The sequence below is a fragment of the Trichosurus vulpecula genome, chromosome 9, assembly GCF_011100635.1.
Source record: "Trichosurus vulpecula isolate mTriVul1 chromosome 9, mTriVul1.pri, whole genome shotgun sequence".
NCBI classification, from domain to species: Eukaryota; Metazoa; Chordata; class Mammalia; order Diprotodontia; family Phalangeridae; genus Trichosurus; species Trichosurus vulpecula.
The window spans coordinates 48,479,158-48,501,409 of record NC_050581.1 but is presented as its reverse complement, the minus strand read 5'-3'; the positions used below and the strand labels follow the sequence as shown (position 1 = coordinate 48,501,409).

The window sequence follows — 22,252 nt, the reverse complement described above, 5'->3', positions numbered from 1 at the left end:
TAGAGTCAAGACTGACTACTGGATGACAAACCTGGAAGAATGGTAGTACTCTTGACCAAAACAGGGAAGCGAGAATGAGGGGGAGGTTTGGAGAGAAAGATAGTTTTCAACATGTTGAGTCTGAGAAGTTTCAAGGATATTCAAGTTCAGATGTCAAAAAATGAGCCAAAGATACAGGATAGGAGCTTGGAAGAGAGACAAGAGCTGAATATATAGATCTGGGGCATCTGAGGTCCGCATAGGGGTCATAATCAAATCCATTAGAACTAATGAGATTGCCAAGAGAGTGTAGAAAGAAAAGAAAAGAGCCTTGGAATAGGGCAACTACATGACACAGTGCATAAGGGGATGATCCCGGAGTCAGGAAGACCTGAGTTCAAATCCAGCATCAGACACTTTCTAACTAGGTGACTCTGGGTAAGTCACTTAGCACTTGTCTGCCTCAGTTTCCTCATCTGTAAAATGGGGATCATAATAGCACCTACCTCACATGGTTGATCTGAGGATCAAATGAGATAGCAATTGTAAAGCTCTTACTTAGCACAGCACCTGGCACATATTAGTTATTTAAATATTACCCGTAATTATCATCATTACCTTGTAGCTTTGGACAAAGCACTTAACTTCTCCGAGCCTGTTTTCTCTTCTGCAAAATGTAAGAGCTGCACTAGGTGGTCATTTATAGCTCTAAATCCTGTTACTTAGAGGAAGATTCTTGCCTAAGAAGGAGGCTGGAGAATAGAGGTTGGAGCATGTTGATGAGTTTGGGTGAAGTAGATATTCACAGAACAGGGGAGGGGTACTTAGATATTAGATATGATGGAAATGAGCCATGCCCTTCTGAAAAATGAAGAATTTAAGCCAACGCTTTAGATAGTGGGCATAGGAATGAGAGCAGAAAGAGTTTTAGAGGAGGGCGTTCTAAAAATACTATCAGCTTATAGCTTTCTGTAATGTATCTCAAAAGGAGAAATGGAAGCAGGAGAGAGTAAGCACTCCATCAACTTTGCTAGCATTTCCTGCAAATGAACGGTAAAGTTGAGGTTGATGGTAGGACTTGTTTAGGTAAACCAGTTGTGTGCCTTGGAGACCAAGAGAGATATCTGCAGAAGAGAAGTAGCTCGATGTGGAAAACAACTGATCTGACTCTTCTAAATATAATTAGGTTTATTATTTGGCCTCTCCCCTTTTTTACAGGGGTGTGGGAGCAGAAACCGGAACTGGAGTTGAGAAGGCTGAATGCTTCAGTAAACAAAACTATCTGCAGCCACTTCTTTCTGAGCTTCTGCAGACATGGCCCAAAGACCAAACAGATGTTGAACTCTTGAGAAAATAAAGGAGTTTTGGTCAAAGAGGACAGCACTGCTCCAGAGTTGAGCAAGAGATCTTTTCAGGTTAAGACTGACCTCTCACAAACATCTCACTCACTGATTGGGTCAGTAACCTAGAATGACCTGGGCATTCGGTTCAGTGATCTGGCTCTGTATTTGACTATACAAGCTGTCAAAGAGCAAGTCTTATGAGGCCCTTGTTGGAACTGATTCTCTCTCTTCATTCAATGGCCATTTATTATGCAGATAATTCCAAATGATGGATAATTCCCAAAATAGGATAAAGTATTTAACTTTAGGATTACATTTTTCTTCTCAATAGAATACAGGTTTGCTAATGGGAATTCTCAATGATTCAAAGAAAAATTAAGAAGCCACATTGGAAAAAATTAGGAGATGCTGGAATCCCATTTATCTTCTCTAACATGACAAATAGAAGTAGTTGGTAGTGCTGGTCAACATCATTATTATCCCAATACTTTTACTCAATTACAAAAAAGCAATGATTTTATCCATAGTCCACATAACATTAAATATAAAAGGTTAAAATCAGGATCATACTTATCCCAGGAACTCCTCAAAAATATGAAGATAAGATTAATAGTGGTAGTGGTAGTAGTAGAAATAGTTGTACTGGTGGTATTAGTAGTAATAGTAGGAGTAGGAGTAGGAATAGAAGGAGGAGGAGGAGGAGGAGGAGGAGGAGGAGGAGGAAGAGTAATGATAATAAAAATAATATCTTGTATTTTTGCTTCATAGATTTTAAGGTTGTTTTACAACCATTTCTTCATTTGATCACATCACCCCATGAAGTAGGTTAGAGCAGGTATTATTATCTCCAATGAACAGAAAAGAAATTTGAGCCCCAGAAAGGTGAAGTGATTTGCCCCACAAGGCTGACCTAGAACCTAGAACAATGAGTATGACACTGTCTGGAGGGGGAAAATGTTGAAGGCAAATGAGATAGACTTGGGGGGAAGATATGGGTGGCCTTGGGGCGTGGGGAGAATCTGAGAGCTTCAGATTCTCTGGATCCCTCCCTCACTTAAGGTGCTAAAACAGATTGAGTTCTTCATGTCTAATCAATAACCCCCTGGAGTGCTGGTAGGCTAGGCATTAACCACAATCTTGCATACAGTCTCCTTTCGATCCAGAAATTGGACAGCGGTGCACTCTCAGTTCTTCTTCTGTTGGTCACAGATAGCTGCCCCCTCCCACACAGCTGGCGTGTGTGTGTGTGTGTGTGTGTGTGTGTGTGTGTGTGGCCTCCCCCTGACCCTTTTATAGAACAGACGCTGCCTTTGCAAAGGCTGGCCCACGAAAAGGAAAAGTTGTTTCTCTGTGAAGACATGGGGTAACCTCTCTGCTGTACTTAGTCTTAGGACGTCTCAGGTTGGGGAAAGTTGTTAGAAAGTATCAATACCACCATCCCTTTTGCACTGCGTGGTGTTAGGGGTGCAGCACCCTCACGATCTGAAAAATCTGCATAAAATATGTTGGCCCTCCCTTTGTATCAGAAAGGAAGTGGTACTAAAATATAAAATATTATGTATATATAATATACAGTATTATACAATACATGTACTTTATGCATTTCTAGTTTCTAAACTTTTTCTGTGTCATCTGCTGGCCTTCATGTGTGGTCTGTAGCTTCTGCAAAATTACCAAAAAATTCCCATTTAATTTCTTATGCCAACCTGCAATACATGGAAACCTCGATGGGGAAAGTTGTGATGTGGAAGGGATAGTTGTATAATCGGGCAGGAGGGATTGTTAGTTTCTTTCCCCCTTATTTTCAGGATTATTGTGAGAGGAGCTCAGAATACAAAGTGTAATGTAAATGCGTGCCATTAATCAATCAAAAAGTTTTTATAAAAAAATTTTTAATTTAATTTATTTAATATACTTAGTTTTCAGCATTGATTTTCCCAAGAGTTTGAATTACAAATTTTCTCCCCATTTTTACCCTCCCGCGTACTCCAAAATGGCATATATTCTGGTTGTCCCGTTCCCCAGTCAGCCCTCCCTTCTGTCATCCCACCCCTCTCCCAACCCCTTTTTCCTTACTTTCTTGTAGGGCAAGATAAATTTCTACGCCCCATTGCCTGTGTATCTTATTTCCTAGTTGCATGCAAAAACTTTTTTTTTTGTTTTTGAACATCTGTTTTTAAAACTTTGAGTTCCAAATTCTCTCCTCTCTTCCCTCCCCACCCATCCTCCCTAAGAAGGCAAGCAATTCAACATAAGCCACATACGTATCATTATGTAAAACCCTTCCACAATACTCATGTTGTGAAAGACTAACTATATTTTGCTCCTTCCTAACCTATCCCCCTTTATTGAATTTTCTCCCTTGACCCTGTCCCTTTTTGAAAGTGTTTAGTTTTGATTACCTCCTCCCCCTATCTGCCCTCCCTTCTATTGTCCCCCCTTTTTTATCTCCCTCCTTCTTTCCTGTGGAGTAAGATACCCAATTGAGTGTGTATGGTATTCCCTCCTCAGGTCAAATCCAATGAGAGCAAGATTCATTCATTCCCCCTCATCTTCCCCCTCTTCCCTTCCTACAGAACTGCCTTTTCTTGCCACTTTTATACGAGATAATTTTCCCCATCCTATCTCTGCCTTTCTCCCTCTCTCAGTATATTCCTCTCTCATCCCTTAATTTGATTTTATTTTTTTAGATATCATTCCTTCATATTCAACTTACCCTGTGTCCTCTGTCTATACATATATATGTGTGTATATATATATACACACATACATATACATACACATACATACATACATACATATATATATATATATATATACACATACATATATATGCATATTCCCTTCAGCTACCCTAATACTGAGGTCTCATGAATTATACACGTCATCTTTCCATGTAGGAATGTAAACAAAACCGTTCAACTTTAGTAAGTCCCTTGTGATTTCTCTTTCTTGTTTACATTCTCATGTTTCTCTTGATTCTTGCGTTTGAAAGTCAAGTTTTCTATTCAGTTCTGGTCTTTTCACTGAGAAAGCTTGAAAGTCCTCTATTTTACTGAAAATCCATATTTTGCTTTGGAGCATGATACTCAGTTTTGCTGGGTAGGTGATTCTTGGTTTTAATCCTATTTCCATTGACCTCCAGAATATAATATTCCAAGCCCTTCGATCCCTTAATGTAGAAGCTGTTAGATCTTGGATTATTCTGATTATGTTTCCACAGTACACAAATTGTTTCTTTCTGGCTGCTTGCAGTATTTTCTCCTTGATCTGGGAGCTCTGGAATTTGGTGACAATACTCCTAGGAATTTTCTTTTGGGGATCTATTTGAGGAGGTGATCTGTGGATTCTTTCAATTTCTATTTTAGCCTCTGGCTCTAGAATATCAGGGCAGTTTTCCTTGATAATTTCTTGAAAGATGATATCTAGGCTCTTTTTTTGATCATGGCTTTCAGGTAGTCCAATAATTTTTAAATTATCTCTCCTGGATTTATTTTCCAGGTCAGTGGTTTTTTCCAATGAGAGATTTCATATCATCTTCCATTTTTTCATTCCATTGGTTCTGTTTTATAATATCTTGATTTCTCATAAAGTCACTAGCTTCTACTTTCTCCAATCTAATTTTCAAGGTAGTATTTTCTTCAGTGGTCTTTTGGACCTCCTTTTCCATTTGACTAATTCTACCTTTCAAGGCATTCTTCTCTTCATTGGCTTTTTGGAGCGCTTTTGCCATTTGAGTTAGTCTATTTTTTAAGGACTTGTTTTCTTCAATATTTTTTTCAGTATTTTTTGGGTCTCCTTTACCAAGTCATTGACTTGTTTTTCATGGTTTTCTCACATCCTTCTCATTTCTTGTCTCAATTTTTCCTCTACTTCTCTAACTTGCTTTCCAAATCCTTTTTGAGCTCTTCCATGGCCTGGGACCAGTTCATGTTTTTCTTGGAGGCTTTTGTTGTAGGCTCTTTGACTTTGTTGACTTCTTCTGTCTGTATGTTTTGGTCTTCTTTGTCACCAAAGAAAGATTCCAAAGTCTGAGTCTGAATCTGAGTCCGTTTTTGCTGCCTGTTCATGTTCCCAGCCAACTACTGGACCCTTGAGCTTTTCATCGGGGTATGACTGCTTGTAGAGTATAGAGTACTTTGTGCCAAGTTTGAGGGGCTATGCTCTTGTTTTCAGAGCTATTTCTATACAACCAGCTCTGCCACACCAGTGCTCCTCCTCCCCCAAGAACCACCAGCCTGGACCTGACTCAGATCTTAAGCAGGCTCTGCACTCCTGCTCTGATCCACCACTTAATTCCTCCCACCAGGTGGGCCTGGGGCCAGAAGCAACTGCAGCTGTAGTTCTGTAGCTGCACCACCCCTGCTGCCCCGGGGTGGTGGCTGAACTGCGAACTCCTTTCATTCTGTCCCCCGCAGCTTTTCCCACTAACCTTCTCTGTTGTCTTTGGTGTTTGTGGACTGAGAAGTCTAGTAACTGCCACAGCTCACTGATTCAGGGCATGAGCGCTTGTTCCACCCGGCTCCTGGTCTGGTTGGTCCTGCCACCACCTCTCCCAGCTCCGTGTGCGATAGACCTCACCCAGAGACCACCCAGGCTGTCCTTGGTTGAAGCCCTGCTTCCCTCTGCTATTTTTTGGGTTCTGCAGTTCTAGAATTTGTTCAGAGCCATTTTTATAGGTTTTTGGAGGGACCTGGCAGGGAGTTCATGCAAGTCCCTGCTTTCCAACCGCCATCTTGGCTCTGCCCCTGAGAGAAGAATCAAAAAGCTTTTAATAAACCATATGTCAGTGTTGGGCACTGTGCTAATCACTGGAGATACAAAGAAAGGACAAAAACAGAACCTGACCTCAAGACATTTCCATTTTAATGGTGGAGATAACATGTACATTAATATGAATATATAGTAGAACTGGGCAGTGTTAGACATATTTTAATAACTACATTGCAATATAATTGTTTTCCTTTGTAAGCCTATGTATTTTATTTTATACATTTAAAAACATTCCAAGCAGTGGGCCATGGGTTTCACCAGACTGCCAAAAGGATCCATGACACATACAAAGAAAAAGTGAGGAACCCCTGCAGTAGAGTGAAGATAACCTCAGAAGGCAAGGCATTAGAAAGTCTGGAAAAGGTTTTCGTTTGACCTAAAACTGGAAGGTTTCTAAGAGGGAGGAATGAGGAAGGAGTCATTAGAGATGGCCCATACAAAGATCCCAAGACAAGAGATGGATCACCTTGTGTGCTTGATGGTGCAGAGGCCACTGGGTCTGGATTTTAGATTGTGTGGAAGTGATTAGTATGTAAGAAGACTGGAAAGAAGTAAAGGGTCCAGATCATGAAGAGCTTTAAACGCCAACTATAGAAGCTTGTATTTGGTCTTAAAGGCAACAAGGAGCCACTGGGCTTGTTGAGTAGGGCTATTTCTTATGACTGTGCCTTGAGTCACTACAAATCCCTCTTCTTCTGTTCTTTTGTTCATGGTCTTCCCTCCTCCCCTCAAAATGCCCAATCTCCTTTTTACCAATACACTAGAACATTTTAAAATATTAGAGGCAGCTAGGTGGGACAGAGGATAAAGCACCGACTCTGAAATCAGGAGGACCTGAATTCAAATTTGACCTCAGATACTTACTATCTGTGCAACCCTGGGCAAATCACTTAACCCTGATTGCCTCCAAAAGAAGAAGAAGATTAGAGCTAAAAGGGACCTTAGAGATCCTTTAGATTAAGACTTAGCTCAAGTTCTAGCTCCTCCATAAAACCTTCCCTCTAACCTCCATTGATTTCTCTTCCACATTTCTATAGAACTTCACATCTGGATCCCACTGTATAACACTTGAATACAGAGAACACAGACCATCTTGTGTTGTTCTTTGCTTCATGGGCTACTACCTTATCTCCTAGCTAGATTTCAAATTCCTTGGATGTAAGGACCATGAGACTTCTAATTCGTCTGTGTTCTACAGGTCCACAATATGCACTTAATAAATAATTGTCCACTTGCCTTGACTTCTGTTACCTATTATACCCCAATAGGGTCCTTATGGTGAGTAATAGGCTGACTCAATGCTGTATTGCTAAGAGAGTATGTTTTGTTTGTTTCAGCTACTGATCAGTGTGCAGCCATGGAATCTGGGCCATTGGCAGAAGGAAGCTACCTGGGGCTGCTCCAAAGTGACATTAACCCCCTACAACTTTTCCACTTTTATGACCAGCCCCACACAGCAGAAGAAGAGATTGAGTACTCTTCAGGTGAGTGGTGCTTCCAAAAGACTCAAATACCCTACAGCCTCCTTACACCAGCACCCTGGCCCCAACCTTTAGTATGGTTTGGTGGGAAAGGTACTGGTTTTGTAACAGGAAGATCTTGGTTGGCGTATCAGATTTCCCTTGTATAAATATTAATGTAGCCAAAGTAGCCAAGACTAGAAGGAAAGCAGAAAATTGTGGGGGTGGGGACCTTCATAGACAATCTCTCAGACAAGATGTGATTGTGTTGAAATATGTCTGTGTTATAAGAAATGATGAACTAGCTGATTTAGAAAAACATGGAAAGACTTGAACCTATGAAGGAAGATGCTATCCAACTCCAGAGAAAGGAATGACAGAGATATGCACAGTATGTTTGTGTGTGTGTGTGTATGTATATATATGTATAGTGTATGTGTGGTATATATACATATATATATATGTGTATATATTTATAGATATGTATGTATGGGAAGTGGAAAAAATAAAGTAAAAAGTACACAGCAAAGAACAAAAGAAAACCTAGAAGGAAGAAAAGAAAAGCTGGGTAATTTTGAAAACAAAGTGTATTATTTATTACATAGGTTTTCTTGAAATGGAAACTTACTGTTTTATATTGAATCCTCTCATGTTTTTCTGTGTACATGGAAATGTTCTTTTTTTCTTTTCTCATTTTGTATTTAAGTTTAAAATAAATAAAACAAATTTACACACACATACAAAAAGAAGAAAATTAGATGAAAAGAGCTGGAGAAAAAAAAAAGAATATCAGATTTCCTACTAATCACCCATGTGCCCATTTATTCAACTTCTCTGTGCTTTCATGAGCTTTCAAATGAAGGAGTTATACGAGGTGACCTCATAATCTCCTGTCAGCTACAGATTGTATGATCCTCCATGGAATCCTTTACAATCAGAGGAAACCACATTGTTGTCAATCAGTTTAACAAACCTTTACTAAACATCTATTTTTTGCAAAGCAATGTACTTAATTTAGTGCTGGGGATACAAAGATAAAATGAAAAAAGTAGTCTATGTTCTCCGGGAATTTACAATCAACCAAGGGAATAAAACTAACAGATAAGTAAATACATAATAATTTGAGGAAGGAGACACTAAAAACTAGAGAAATCAGGTAAGATTTCCTATAGGAGGTGGTACTTGAGTTTTGAAGAGAACTAAGTATTCTAAGTGGATGAGATGAGAAGGAAGTACATTACAGGAGGTATGGGGAACAAACTGCAAAAAGCAGGGAGATGAGAGAGGGAATGCTATGTCTGAGGAAAAGCAAGTTAGCCAGTCTGGATGGAACAGAGAATGTGTGAAGGAAATTAATAAGAAATAAATCTGAAAAATTAGGCTGTAACCAGGTCAAGGGGATGCCCATCAATTGGGGAATGGCTAAACAAGTTGTGGTATACGAATGGTGTATGGGGAAGATACGGACCTCATAATAATGTGGAAAGACCTACATGATATGATGCTGAATGAGCAGAGCAGAACCAGGAGAACAGTGTATGCAACCACAGTCATATTACTTCTGTGATGACTAACTTCGATAGACTTGACTCTTCTCAGCAATACAAGATTCAAAGACAGCTTCAAAGGACTCATGGTGGAAAGAGCTATCTACATCCAGAGAAAGAACTGTAGAGTCTGAATGCAGATTGAGGCAAACTATTTGCTCTCTCTTTTTTTCTTTTCTTTTTCCTCTTTTTTGGGGGGTTGTGTTTCTTCTTTCTCATGATTCATTCCATTGGTCATAATTCTTCTTTACACCTTGACTATTGTGTAAATAAGTTTAATGCAAAGGTATGTGTAGAACATATATCGGATTCCATACCATCTTGTGGGGAGCGGGGAGGAGAGAGAGGGGGAGAAAATTTGGAACTCAAAAACTTGCGGAACTGAGTGTTGTAAACCAAAAATTTAAAAATATCTTAATTTAAAAAAAAAGTTAACTTCCAAGCTGAGTTGGTATTTTATCCATGGGACAATACAGAACTGCTGAAGATTCTGGAGCATCTGAAAAACATGTCCTTCCTTGCTTCTTAGAATCAAGAATGATAGATCCACAAGGATCTAAATCATCCAATCCAATTAATCCATGTAATGTTTTTCAGATAAGGAAACTAAGTCTCAGATATGTCAAATTTTTTGCTCAAAGTCATACACCTAGTAAGTGATAGCATCAAATCTTGCATAGAACTGGAGATCTTCTGATTCTTATGTCTAGTTATCTCTCTACTGTACCATGTTGCTGCCCTCCTCATCTTCTGCTTTCCAGTTGTTTTTGATCTGTTTCACCTTCTTATGGCAAGAGAATGTAGAAGAAAATAAGCATTTATTAAGTATCCACTGTGTACCAGGCACTGCACTATGTACTTTACAGATACAATCTCATTTGATCCTCACCATAACCTTGGAGGGTAGGTGCTATTATGATCCTCATTTGAGTTGAGGAAATTGAGACAGACAGAGGAGGTCACACAGCTAGGAAGTGTCTGAGGCTAGAATTGAACTCAGTTCTTCCTAACTCTAGGCCCAGCACTCTATTCGCTGCACCATCTAACTGCCTCTTAGCAGTGACTCCAAACTCTAAATGATTCTTAGCAATTACTCCAAACACTTTCTGACTGGTATGATTATGTAGATTGTAGGGGTCCAACTAGGGCACTTAGAGGCCTAGAACAAAGTTACAGGGTTCAGGCCCAGCTCCTGTTTAAGAGCAAAATCCTTCCCAGAGGCTGGGCTACTTGTATCCTGGTAAGCATGGCAGTACCACGGACAGCACCAAAAGGCCATCTCACAGAGGTAGCACTCATTAACTGGAGGCTGACTTCTACTTCAACCTCACCCCTGGCCTTCTTTCTACTTGTCTGTTCCAGGGATTTCTCACTCCTTTGTTCCTCATAGGCTCATAGGATTTTGACCTGGATATTAGAAGCTATCTAGTTTAACAGCTTCATTTAGTCTTGTCCAACTCCTTGTGACTATTCGGGGTTTTCTTGGCAGATACTGAAGTAGTTTGTTAATTCCTTCTCTAGCTCATTTTACAGCTGAGGAAATTGAGGCAAACAGGGTTAAATTATTTGCTCAGGGTCATATAACTGGTAAGTGTCTGAGGCCAGATTTGAACTCATGTCTTCTTGACTCCAGGTCTGGCACTCTATTCTCTGTGCCACCTAGCTGCCCATAGCTTCACTTTACAGAGGCTCAGAGAGGTTAAGTGACTTGTTCTAAGTTACAAAGATAGTAGAAATGTAGGGATTTGAACTCAGGTCTTATGGCTCTTGATTCAGGACTCTTTAGATAGAAAGCAATGTTGCTTCTCTTTCATTCAGTCATCTTTTCCTTCCAGATCCTGATACTGACACAATCAACTGCGATCAGGTCAACAGGCTGTGGAATGCCATAGAAGATGAGGGGACAGGAGAGGCCTATGACAGGATAGGTAAGGGGGCATGGATAGAGGTGATGGTGGTGGTGGTGGCATTTTAACTTTTGGGTTGAATTTAAAACAACAATAATGACAAAATCCCAAACACCAGATATATCCTCATGTTCTTTTTTTTATTTTCTTGTCTTTGATCTATCTTATTTACCTATTTATTGTGAACCCAGGCCAGAAATGTGACAGAAGGGTTGGAGGGGATGGGAGAAAGCAGGGAAGGGCACATAATCTAATGAAGAAGTATTCTAAGGAAGGGCATTGATGGTAAGGGCCATCTCAGCAATACAATCAGAAGGGCCCGCTCCCCTCCCTTCCACCCACCCAGAAGGTATAAACAGTTCAAGGCTACACTGTAAAGCACGTATCTATGGTCTTTGTTCCTCCACTCTTCCCTCTTGGCTTCCTCTTTCACCCAAGGGACACAGTGCCTTCACGCCATTTCCCCCAAATACTGTACCCAAAACTGCTGTCAGAAAAGGATCTGGTAAAACAAGTATCACATTGAGTTGTGATATCTCTCCAAGGCACCTAAATTTTATTAGAGACTACAACTTATTACAGCCCTATCTTTGACACATACTGGCTTTGTGACCCTGAGTAAGTTTCTTAACCTTTTAGAATTTTGGGCAACTCTCTAATACTGTAAGTTGAAAGGTGTTAACCTACCTTGGTCAGGCAGGCTTCTTCACCTTGGAGCTTCCTACACATTGAAACTTGACTCTAGCATAGTGATGTCATTTTGGTCTTCTTTGAGAACAAAGGACCACAACCAACCAACCAACCTACACCAATGAAATCACTGTTCTAAGCAAAGGAAGATAATATTTTAAGCATTAATTAGCTGGAAGGGAGAGGAAGTCACACTCCTCTTTATATTGCCTATGTGTGAAGGGAGGCCCTTTCTTTAGGCCACAACCTAGAGAAAGCTGAGTCAGATACAGACCCAAGCTACATAGGGCAGTATGGGGATTTGCCATCACAGGCAGATCTCTCCCCCTTGGATTACTATGGAATTACTATAGAACCAAATACCTATTCCATGATCTGATAGTTATCCATAGGACCACTGAATTTAGAGCTGGGAGAGACCTTAGAGATCAGCTAGTCCAAACACCACATTAGAGGGGTGGTCACTTCCCTCAGGACTCACAGAAATTTAGGAGCCAAGCCAGGATTCTAACACATGTCCTCTGACATTAAAGATCTTTTGTACAGTGGCCCCACCTTGCTTTTCCAGACTTATTTTCAATAGCATTTTCCATCTGTATCTGGCATGGACCCACTCATGCCCTTAGCTCTCAGGTCTGTTTGTTATCTTTCCTCCTTATGCCTGGTGCTCTCTTTTCCAGTATAAATTCAGAAAATTGAAATAAATTTGGTTTTCCTTAAGCACATATCTGACCATGTTACTCCTCTACTCAATAAACTTCAATGGCTCCCTATTGCCTCCGAGATAAAATATGAACTCTTCTGATTAAGCTTTTAAAGCTCTTCACAAGCTGGCCCCAACTTATCTTTCCAACTTCATTACATATTGCATTATACATCCAGTGTTCCACTATCTAGTTAAACTGGATCTCTTTCTGTTCCTCACACATGCCCTCCATCTCTAATCTGCATGCCTTTGCACTGGCCATCCCTCAATATCTTAGATGCATGCCCTTTTCACCTCTACTTCATAGAATTCATCACTTCCTTTAAGACACAGTTTAAGTGCCACCTCTGCATGAAGCCTTTCTGTTCTGGTGTTTTCCCCTTCAACTATTTTGTATTTAACTGCTTAGGAAAAGGGAAAGTACTTGTGATTTCATCAGCATCGTATTTATTTTTATCTATTCTTTTATATGCATTTCTATATAGTAATATATGTACGTTATGCCCCATGTAAACTCCTTGAAAATCAGAATTATTTTATTCTTTGTATTTGTATCCTAGTCCCTAGCAAAATACTGGAACATTGTAAGCCCTTAATGAATGCCTGTTGATTCATTGATAAATGATACTGAACCAAATCTAATTATTGGCCATTTGTCAATAGTACCTAAAACTGGTATCATCGATGGGAGGGCACTGGGTCTCAAAGCCTCACATGTAGTCTCTCAGAATTCAATAAACAAACCAGATATACCAACTTCTGCAGTTGCCCTTGATCCATCTTATTCACCTATTTATTGTGAACCTAGGCCAGAAATGTGATGGAAGGGTTGGAGGGGATGGGAGGAAGCAAGGGAAGGGCACTTAATCTAACGAAGAAGTATGAAGGGAGTTGATGGTGAGGGCCATCAGAAGGGCCTGCTCCCCTCCCCTCCACCCACCCAGGGGTATAAACAGTTCAAGGTTACATCATAAAGCATATATCTATAGTCTTTGTTCCTCCACTTTGCTCTTTTGGATTCCTCTTTCCCCTTCAGATCATACATAGCTCTAGAGATAGAAGAGACCTCAGAGGCTATCTAGGCCAACCCCACCCCTTCATTTTATTAATGAGGAAACTGAGACCCAGGGAAACTATTTTGCCCAAGGCAACACAGGGAGTTTGTGGCAGAGGTGGGATTGAACACAGGTTTTCTGACTCCAGAGCCAATGTTCTTTCCACTGTAGCAAGTTTCTGTGCACCTCAAACTCCCTCCCTCCCTCCTTCCTTTCTTCCTTTCTTTCTTCCTTCCTTCCTTCCTTTCTTTCTTCCTTCCTTCCTTCCTTTCTTCCTTCCTTCTTTCCTTCTTTCCTTCCTTCTCTCTCTCTCTCTCTCTCTCTCTCTCTCTCTCTCACACACACACACACACATACAAACATATATACCTGCACCTTCCCCTATTCTAGTCTCATACACAAACCCCCAAAGACTCCCAAGTTCCTGACATACATCCTAAATTGACTTTCTCTTCTGACTCTATACCAACTTACAATCTGTTCCTCAAAAGTTTTTGACAAAACACAACACCTATTCCTATTTTTTAAAAAATCTAGAAAGCATGTGAATAAATGGAGCTTTTATCAAAATAAATAGTACCTATCCAAAACTAAGAGCAAGCATTGTTGTTGTTGTGTGTTTGTCCTTCGTTTTTGAAGAGAACCATGACATCAGGGAAATTATGACATGACTTGAAGTTGACTTTGATTTGAGTGAGGGAATGCTGTGCAAGGTCACCAAGCCTCACTTTCTCCTCCAGAGCTATCTGCATCCAGTGACCCGATATTCATCAGGATGACTGGAGATGACCCAGGATGCAATGGTAGACCCTGGCACTTTTAGGCTAAGGCCTTTTCATGTACTCACTTAGAGTGAGGTAATGCCCATTCAGTGAATAGGTCTCTTCAAGAAGTGAGTCAAGGGATGGCCCCTTTAATTAGAAAAAAAGAAAAAAAAATCAAGCTGGTAGGGGAAGACCCTGAAGGTTGCTGTTCCAAAGAGAAACAGTTACCATTGACATTCACTCTAAGCCAGGAGGGCCCAAGATACAGCCATTAAGTGGAGCTTGGGCAGGGACCTATTGTGGTCCAATCTGTGAGCTTCAGAGTGAACTGGGTTTAAGGTTTCATGAAAGAAAGGAAGAAAGAAAGAAAGAAGGAAAGAAAGAAAGAAAGAAAGGAAGGAAGGAAGGAAGAAAGAAGGAAGGAAGGAAGGAAGGAAGGAATGAAAGAAGGAAAGGAAGAAGGAAAGAAAGAAAGAGAAAAGGAAAGGAAGGAAGGAAGGAAAGAAAGAAGGAAAGGAAGAAAGAGAAAAAGAAAGGAAGGAAGGGAGTGAGGAAGGAAGGAAGGAAGGAAGGAAGGAAGGAAGAAAGAAAGAAAGAAAGAAAGAAAGAAAGAAAGAAAGAAAGAAAGAAAGAAAGAGAGGGAGAGAGGGAGAGAGGGAGGGAAGGAAGAAGAGAGAGAAAGAGAGAGAGAGAGAAATTTACCCAGTAAACCCCAAGTTAAGTGGGCAGCTTCTGGCCATCAAAATTTACCGTACTTTGGAGAGGACAAGGAGAAGGAGAGGGAGAGGGAGAGGGGGAAGATGAGCTGAGTTAACCAACTAGCTGGGTCCCCTTTAAGGCAGCTCCGTCTACTCACAGGTTGCGTTTGTCCTTTGTTTTCAAGGAGTATCACGACATCAGGGAAATGATGACATGACTTGCAGTTGACTTTGATTTGAGTGAGGGAGGGCTGTGCAAGGTCCCCAGCCTCACTTTCTCCTCCAGAGCCATCCAAGAGCAAGCATTATCTATAATGGGGATAAACTGGAAGCCTTTCCAATAAGGGCAAAAAAAAGCAACGATGTCCATTATAGCCGTTATTGTTCAATATTGTTCCTGAAATGCTCGCTACAGCAATAGGATAAGAAAAAGACATTGAAGGAATGAACATAGGCAATAAAGAAATGAAACTATCGCTTTTGGCAGGTGATGTGATAGTATACTCATAGAACCTTAGAGAGTCAACTGAAAAACTAGGCAAACGATTAACTTTGGTGAACTTGCAGGACATAAAATAAACCCAATTAACTCATCAACTACAGGTAAAGGAGGAGTGCATTCCAGACATGGCAGACAGCTTGTGAAAAAGTATTGACTCAGTTCTATACTCAGCATATATTTGAGAAATGAGGCCTTTATCAGAGAAACTTGCTGTAAAAATGTTTGCTATTACTTCATTGTCTATGGTACCTTTAGCAAAATGTAGTTTCCTTGATTATCCCACTTAATTAGATCTATTTTTGCTTTTGCTTTGTTTGAGATTATGATTGCTACTGCTGCCTTTTTTACTTCAGCTGAAATATAACATTCTGCTCCTGGCCTTTATTTTAACTCTGTGTGTGTCTTTCTGTTTCAAGTGCATCTCTTACAAACAACATATTGATTCTGGTTTCTAATCCATTCTGCTATCTGTTTCTGTTTTGTGGGTGATCTCATCCCATTAACATTCATAGTTATGATAACTAACTGCGTATTTCCCTCCATCCCACTTTCTTCTGTTTCTTCCCTTCCCCCCTTTTATTCTATTCCTCTTCAAAAGTTTATTTTGCTTCTCCCTTAATCTATCCCCTTTCTGTCTATATATTTTTCTCTATTACCTTTCCCCTTCAATTTCCCTCCTGCATAGGTTAACATTTTTAAACACAACTGATTTTATACACACACACACACACACACACACACACACACACACACACACCTTCCCTCTTCAAACCCATTCTGATGAGAGTGAGGTTCAAGCACTGTCTGCCACCATCACCCCCATTTTAGCCTCCACAGTAACAGCTCTTCCTTGCATGCTTCTTTTATGTGAAAAAATTCCCCCATTCTACCTCTCCTTTTTCCCTTCTTCCAGTGCATTCCTCTTTTTCACCCCTTCATTTTTAAAAAATCATTCCAACATAATCAACTCACACCCTTGCCCTCTGTCTATGTAAACTTTTAACTGCCCTAATAAAGTTCTTAGGAATTACATCTTCCCATAAAGGAATGTAAACAATTTAACTTTATTGAGTCCCTTACTGATTACTTTTTCGTGTTTACCTTTTTTGCTTCTCTCAAGTCTTCAATTTGAATGTCAAACATTCTATTCCATCATGGTCTTTTCATCAGGAATGCTTGAAAATCCTCTATTTCATTGTTCCTTTTTCCCCAGGAGGATTACACTCAGTTTTACTGGGTAGGCTTTTCTTGGCTGTAATCCCAGCTCCTTTGCCTTCCAGGATATTACATTACTAAGCCTCTTTGTTCCTTTAACTGGAAGCCTCTAAGTCTTGTGTGATCCTGACTACGGCTCCATGATACTTGAGTTGTTTCTTTCTGGCTGCTTGAAATATTTTCTCTTTGACCTGAGTGCTCTAGAATTTGGCTATAATACTTCTGGGAGTTTTCATTTGGGGTGGATTTTTTTGATTTCTATTTTATCTTCTGGGTCTAGGATATCAGGGCAGTTTTCCTTGATAATTTCTTGAAATATGATGTCTAGGCTCTTTCATTGATCATGACTTTCTTAAATTTATCTCTCCTCAATTTATTTTCCCAGTAAGTTGTTTTTCTTATGAGATATTTCACATTTTCTTCTCTTTTTTTCATTCTTTTGACTTTGTTTTATTGCTTTTTAATGTCTCTTGGAATTATTAGCTCCCATTTGCCCAATTCTTATTTTTAAGAAATTATTTTATTTAATGAACTTCTGTTCTTTTTCCATTTGGCCAATTCTGTTTTTTAGGGCATTCTCTTCAGTGAATTTTTGTGCCTGCTAATTCTTCTTTCATAATTTTCTTGCATCACTCTCCTTTCTTTTTCCAGTTTCTCCTTTACCACTCATCTTTTTCTTTAACTCTTCCAGGAATTCTTGTTGGGTTTGGTCCAATTAGCATTTTTCTTTGAAGACTCTTTTGGTAGCTGTTTCATGTTTCTGTTTTCTTCTGAGTTTATATCTTGGTCTTCCCTGCTGCCATAGTAGCTTCTTATGGTTTTTTGTTGTTGTTGTTGTTGAGGTCGTTTGCTTCCCAGTCTGCTTCTCAACTTTGAACTTTATGTAAAAGTCAGGCTCTGCTCACCTGAGGCGGAGGAGACATACCAGCCTGCCTCAAGTTTCAGGCTTTTTCTTGCTACTGTTTTCAAAGTTAGTTCTGCAGGTTTGCAAATGCTTCCAAGGTGGTATTATCCTGGGAGAGGTATGGTCACTGATCTCCTGATCCATGCTCTGGTCAGGAAGGGCCCCTGGTCCCCTGTAGCTACAAGAGCTAGTGTTTCTCTTTGCTTTAGAACTGTGACCAGGGTCCCTGTTCCTTTGTGACCAATCCCCAGCGCTCCTCTCCACCCTAGAACTGTATATGGGCAATAGCGTGGCCAGTCAGCACTAGCTGTACCCAATGCCAGCAAAGGGTTCTCTATAATCTCTTTCTGCGCAGAACTCGCTCTCTCTGGGTTGGGAGCTCCCAAAGCTTGCACTGCTGCCACTACTGCTGTGCTCACTATCGCCACGGCCAGGTAGGTGGGCCCTAGACAGCCTTCCACCTGATGCCACAGACTTCTCCTGTTGACCTCCTAAGTTTTCTTTGCCTGGAAAAAATGTCTTACCCCAAGCTTTTGTTGGCTCTGTTGATCCAAAATTTGATTTGAGTTGTTATTCTGAAGGTGTTTAGAAGGGAATGCTGGAAGAGTTGGGTGGCTGCCTCAATTTGCCATCTTGGCTCTATATCCTGTATTTTTTAAAAGCTGCTCAAAGTTTATTAGTTTCTGTTGAATGCAAAGTAAACAAGTTTCCAGAGCTGCTGGAAAACATATGAGTGACTTGGGAAAGAAAGAAAGAAAAAAAAAAGGAAAGAGTAGCTTCTTGTCTTTCTTTCTTTTTTTTTTTTTTTTTTTTGGTGTTTTGCTTCTGTTTTCCTTTATTTAAAAAACGTACAAGACAACTACTGTTACACTTGAGTGACCCGCCTAACCTAAAGGGGAAGTTGGAAGGGGAGGGCGAAGAATTGGTGGGGGGGGAGGAATGGGCTCTGATGCTTAGCGTATTTCGGAAGTGTGGGGCGGCAGGGAGAGTACTGATAACACTCGTGAGGAAGGGCCAGAGCAGGTTTTGCTGGGCTCACTGACATGTTGCTTCATCATGGATGGCCTCCTGAGCTAGGTCACGAGTGATCATGCCACGAGTGATTTAGAAAATTCCTGAATGCTCTGGGGACCATAACACAGTTGTCATGAATGAATGACTTGACTTCCCAAAGAAGAGGCTTGCCCACCAATGGCCCTGGCCTGATTTTGGAAGACTAGGATGGTGAGGAATAGCTTCCTCAGAGCACTTGACACTTCTACAATAGCTTTTGTAGAAGTGTAACCCAGATGCTTTTGGGGGTGGTTATGGGTTGCTACAAGTGAATAACTGGACAGGATGGTTACCAGGTTGCTTTTTCTTACTTCTTGCGATGATGCAAACCTTAGTAATGCCTCTTGAGCAGTCTCCATCAGGTAGTAGGCTGAGGAAAACAATCACAAGTGACTTGGCTCAAGGAAAGGGGGTGTGAGGCCACAGATCCCATTTGTACAGAAGACAATTTGATGGTATTTCATGTCAATGGGGAGCAGAAAACTTTTTGGGCTTTTTGATGGATTATTTTTTTCTTTCCTTGGCAGCGGCACTAGCAGAATACATGTTCTCAGATCGACACCTAGAGACAGAAGGCATTTTTGGTAAGTTTGGAACATCTTAGTTAGTTTAAGCCTTGTGTTCTTGCTTATTCTTTCTGGGAAGGCCATTCCATCTGCTCATCGTAAGCTATACTCTGATGAGTTTGTAAGACTCCCTTTGACATGGTGGAGACACAATTCAGAGATCAGCTAATTTTCTCTCTTTTTTGTTTCTTTGCTTGTACTTGGCACAGTGCCTGGCACATAGTTGGTACCTGATAAATGTTTATTGACTGACTGACTTTCTTCCATTTTAGATGACATTGGCCCAGATGAGGTGATCAGCGAGAATATAGATGTATTGACTGAGATACCACAGAAATCACAAAAATGTCAGAAAAGATGTAAGTGAATGACTAGCAGTTTCCACTGGCAATGGCAGTCATCCTCTCCCCAACCCCTCCCCAAACATCCTTGACCACTTTATTCTATCCTTTGCTCAAGAGTTAGGACCATCTTTCTAAAACACCACTTGGATTAAAATACTCCCCTGGGATTGCAAAATCACTGTCCTGGAACCTGCAGTGTCTTCCAGTTGCTACTTCCATTTAGTTCCTTTGCATTGAGTTTGAAGTACTGTACTGTACTATAAAATTCCACTTACCTAATGCCACCACTGGTGGCCCAGACAGGTTAAAGAAATACTTTTGGTGAAGTCTCCTTTCACAAGACAGCCAAAATCTGGACACCTAGAGAAATTTCTGTCTTCTAGCAGCTTACTTATTCCTTTCTTCAAAATTTATTTCAATTAACAAGAGTTTATTTTCTCTCCTTCCCACCTCTCTCCAATTGAAAAGAAAAAAAACTATTGTAAAAAAACAAGCATAGTCTAGCAAAACTAATGCCCACATTGACCATGTCCAAAAATACACCTCAATCTGCTATCTCACTCTATCTTTCTCTGTCAGGAGAGTTCACATGTTTCTGCTATCCATGTTCTTATTGCCGTGTCCCACAATGCCCAGCCTGAAATAGAAAAACTTGTTTTGACAACCACTTGCTTTCACCTTGGAGCATTAACACAAAGTCATTCTGCCGTCTTCTACCTTCCTCCCTTTCCCTGCAAACTCATATCCCTCCCACCCTTGCCTCCAAATTTTGCCTTTCCTCTAGAAATTAATCAATCAATTAAGTGCCTACCATTTACCAGGCACTACGCATTGAGGACATAAAAAGAAGCAAAAGATAGTTCTTGCCCTTAAGGGATTTAAAATCTAATGGGAAGCTTATAATCATAACAAGCACTTAAACATTTTTTATTGATTGAATTAATTCTCCCTATTCTGCATTTTCTTCAGCACCCATTAAATGTTGATAACTATAGTACCTTGCATTGGTGTTGGCTGGTCCTGTTTTGTATATAGTCCTTGCCTATAGACATTAGATTTTTCTGGGATGTATTGCCTTCTTCCTTAGGTTATAACCTCCCCAAGCATGGGGGCCATGGTTGCTACTTTTCAACTACCTCCAGCAATTTACAGAACAAAGCTTGTCCATAGTGGGTCGTCAGTCCATACTATTGATTGATATAATCTTATCCAGATTCTTGATAATTAAAGCTCATTCACTCAGAAATCTGAAATGGATGCATTATCCTTGAAAATAAGATGGGGTGGTACAAAGTTTACTTGCCCAACTTTGTGTCTTCAGATATTCTCTTCAGTACTTGGTACCTGATTGTGGAGGTCTTACAGCTCTCATTTCATCATCTTTTGGTACCATGCCTTCATACTAAATTGGTCCTGTGCTATATCTCCCATCACAGGGCAGCTCCCCAAATGAGATGAAAAGTTAGCATTAGGACCTCCTTGAGCTTTCTGCTGCCAAGCAGAATAGGAGTAGGTATGGGTCATCATCAAGTTCTGGGCATGCTAATGAGGTTTCTTGACTTGGAGATATCAGCCTTCATTGTCCATGGGAAGCCATAGAAGGGGAGCCACTGGAGTCATCTCTCCAGACTGTGTGTGGCTACGTTCTCAAAATGAACCACATTCAAAATTTAGGGTCCAAAACAAATTCACAGGACCCAAGTAATTCTGGAGCTAAGTCAATTGTTTAGGTAATAGGAAGAAGAAAAGAGAGGCAAGATGGGCACAAGTAGAGATGCTGAAAATGTTCCTTGTGAGTCATAAGAAAATGGATCCTTTCTACTACATGGAGACTTTATAGCCTTATGATTTCTTTAAAACAAATGGGCCTAACTCCATCCAACCCAAAGCTTACAGTGAACACTCACTCTAAGATGGTTTTCTCTCTACAGTGTTTCTGGATAACCCTGAGCCTCAGTCAGACAGTTGGGAGGCCAAGCGCAGAAAGCCAGGTGAGCATAGTCATCTCTAACTCAGATTTTGGGTTGTTAGTCATTTCAAACTCAACCTGCTTGTTTATTTTTAGTTTATAGCACAAATCTATTTATGATGCCATTATCTAATTATGTGATCATTCAATTATATATTACTCTGAACAGGGGAACAAGAGACCATATAATATGATTTGAAGGACAGGTAATAGTCCAAAGCAGTGAGTTTGGGATTTCTGGATGAGGGGACAGGAGAAATGGGTTCTTTCCTTTTGGCCATGTGTGGTTGGCAGTGGTTTGAAAGTAGTTCTGTTCCTGGTGGTCTCTGCTCTTTCCTAGGTGTCTGGGGATCTGGTGTTCCAACCTCCTTTTCACCCTCTGTCTATCTTCCTCAGTAATCAAAGCTCAGAGACAATTGTGACCTCCCTTTTGTTGAGTATTTGAGATCAACCAGACCTTAGAAACCATCCAATTCAGCTTCCCAATTTTGCAGATGAAAACCCTAGCTATGTAACCTTGGATAAAACAACCACTCTGAGCCTGCTTCCTCATTTTTAAAATGGAGATGATAACACTTGCCTTTCTTCATGGCATCATTTGAAAGAATCAAGGATAGGATAGGTACAGGCACTGGACCTGTGGTTTCATTTAGTATAGGGAATTCCCAGAGGAGGAAATTCCCTTCCCCAATGCAGGTCAGTACCTATTCTGCAAATTAAGGTCTTAGCGAGTTGCCAAAAGGGCAAATGAGAGATTAATCATCTTACTCAGAAGAT

At 40.4% G+C, this 22,252-nt stretch overlaps 1 protein-coding gene across 2 annotated transcripts in view; it reads left to right on the top strand.

Annotated features, from left to right (window-relative positions):
- Window positions 1-22,252, top strand: part of CIITA (class II major histocompatibility complex transactivator) — an 88,408-nt gene that overhangs the window by 46,434 nt on the left and 19,722 nt on the right. For both annotated transcript variants that reach the window (XM_036739386.1, XM_036739387.1), the window contains exons 2-6: window positions 7,433-7,579; window positions 10,938-11,030; window positions 19,124-19,180; window positions 19,435-19,521; window positions 21,438-21,497. In XM_036739386.1, the coding sequence (XP_036595281.1) occupies window positions 7,433-7,579; window positions 10,938-11,030; window positions 19,124-19,180; window positions 19,435-19,521; window positions 21,438-21,497 (444 nt within the window). The remainder of the gene's footprint in view (window positions 1-7,432; window positions 7,580-10,937; window positions 11,031-19,123; window positions 19,181-19,434; window positions 19,522-21,437; window positions 21,498-22,252) is intronic.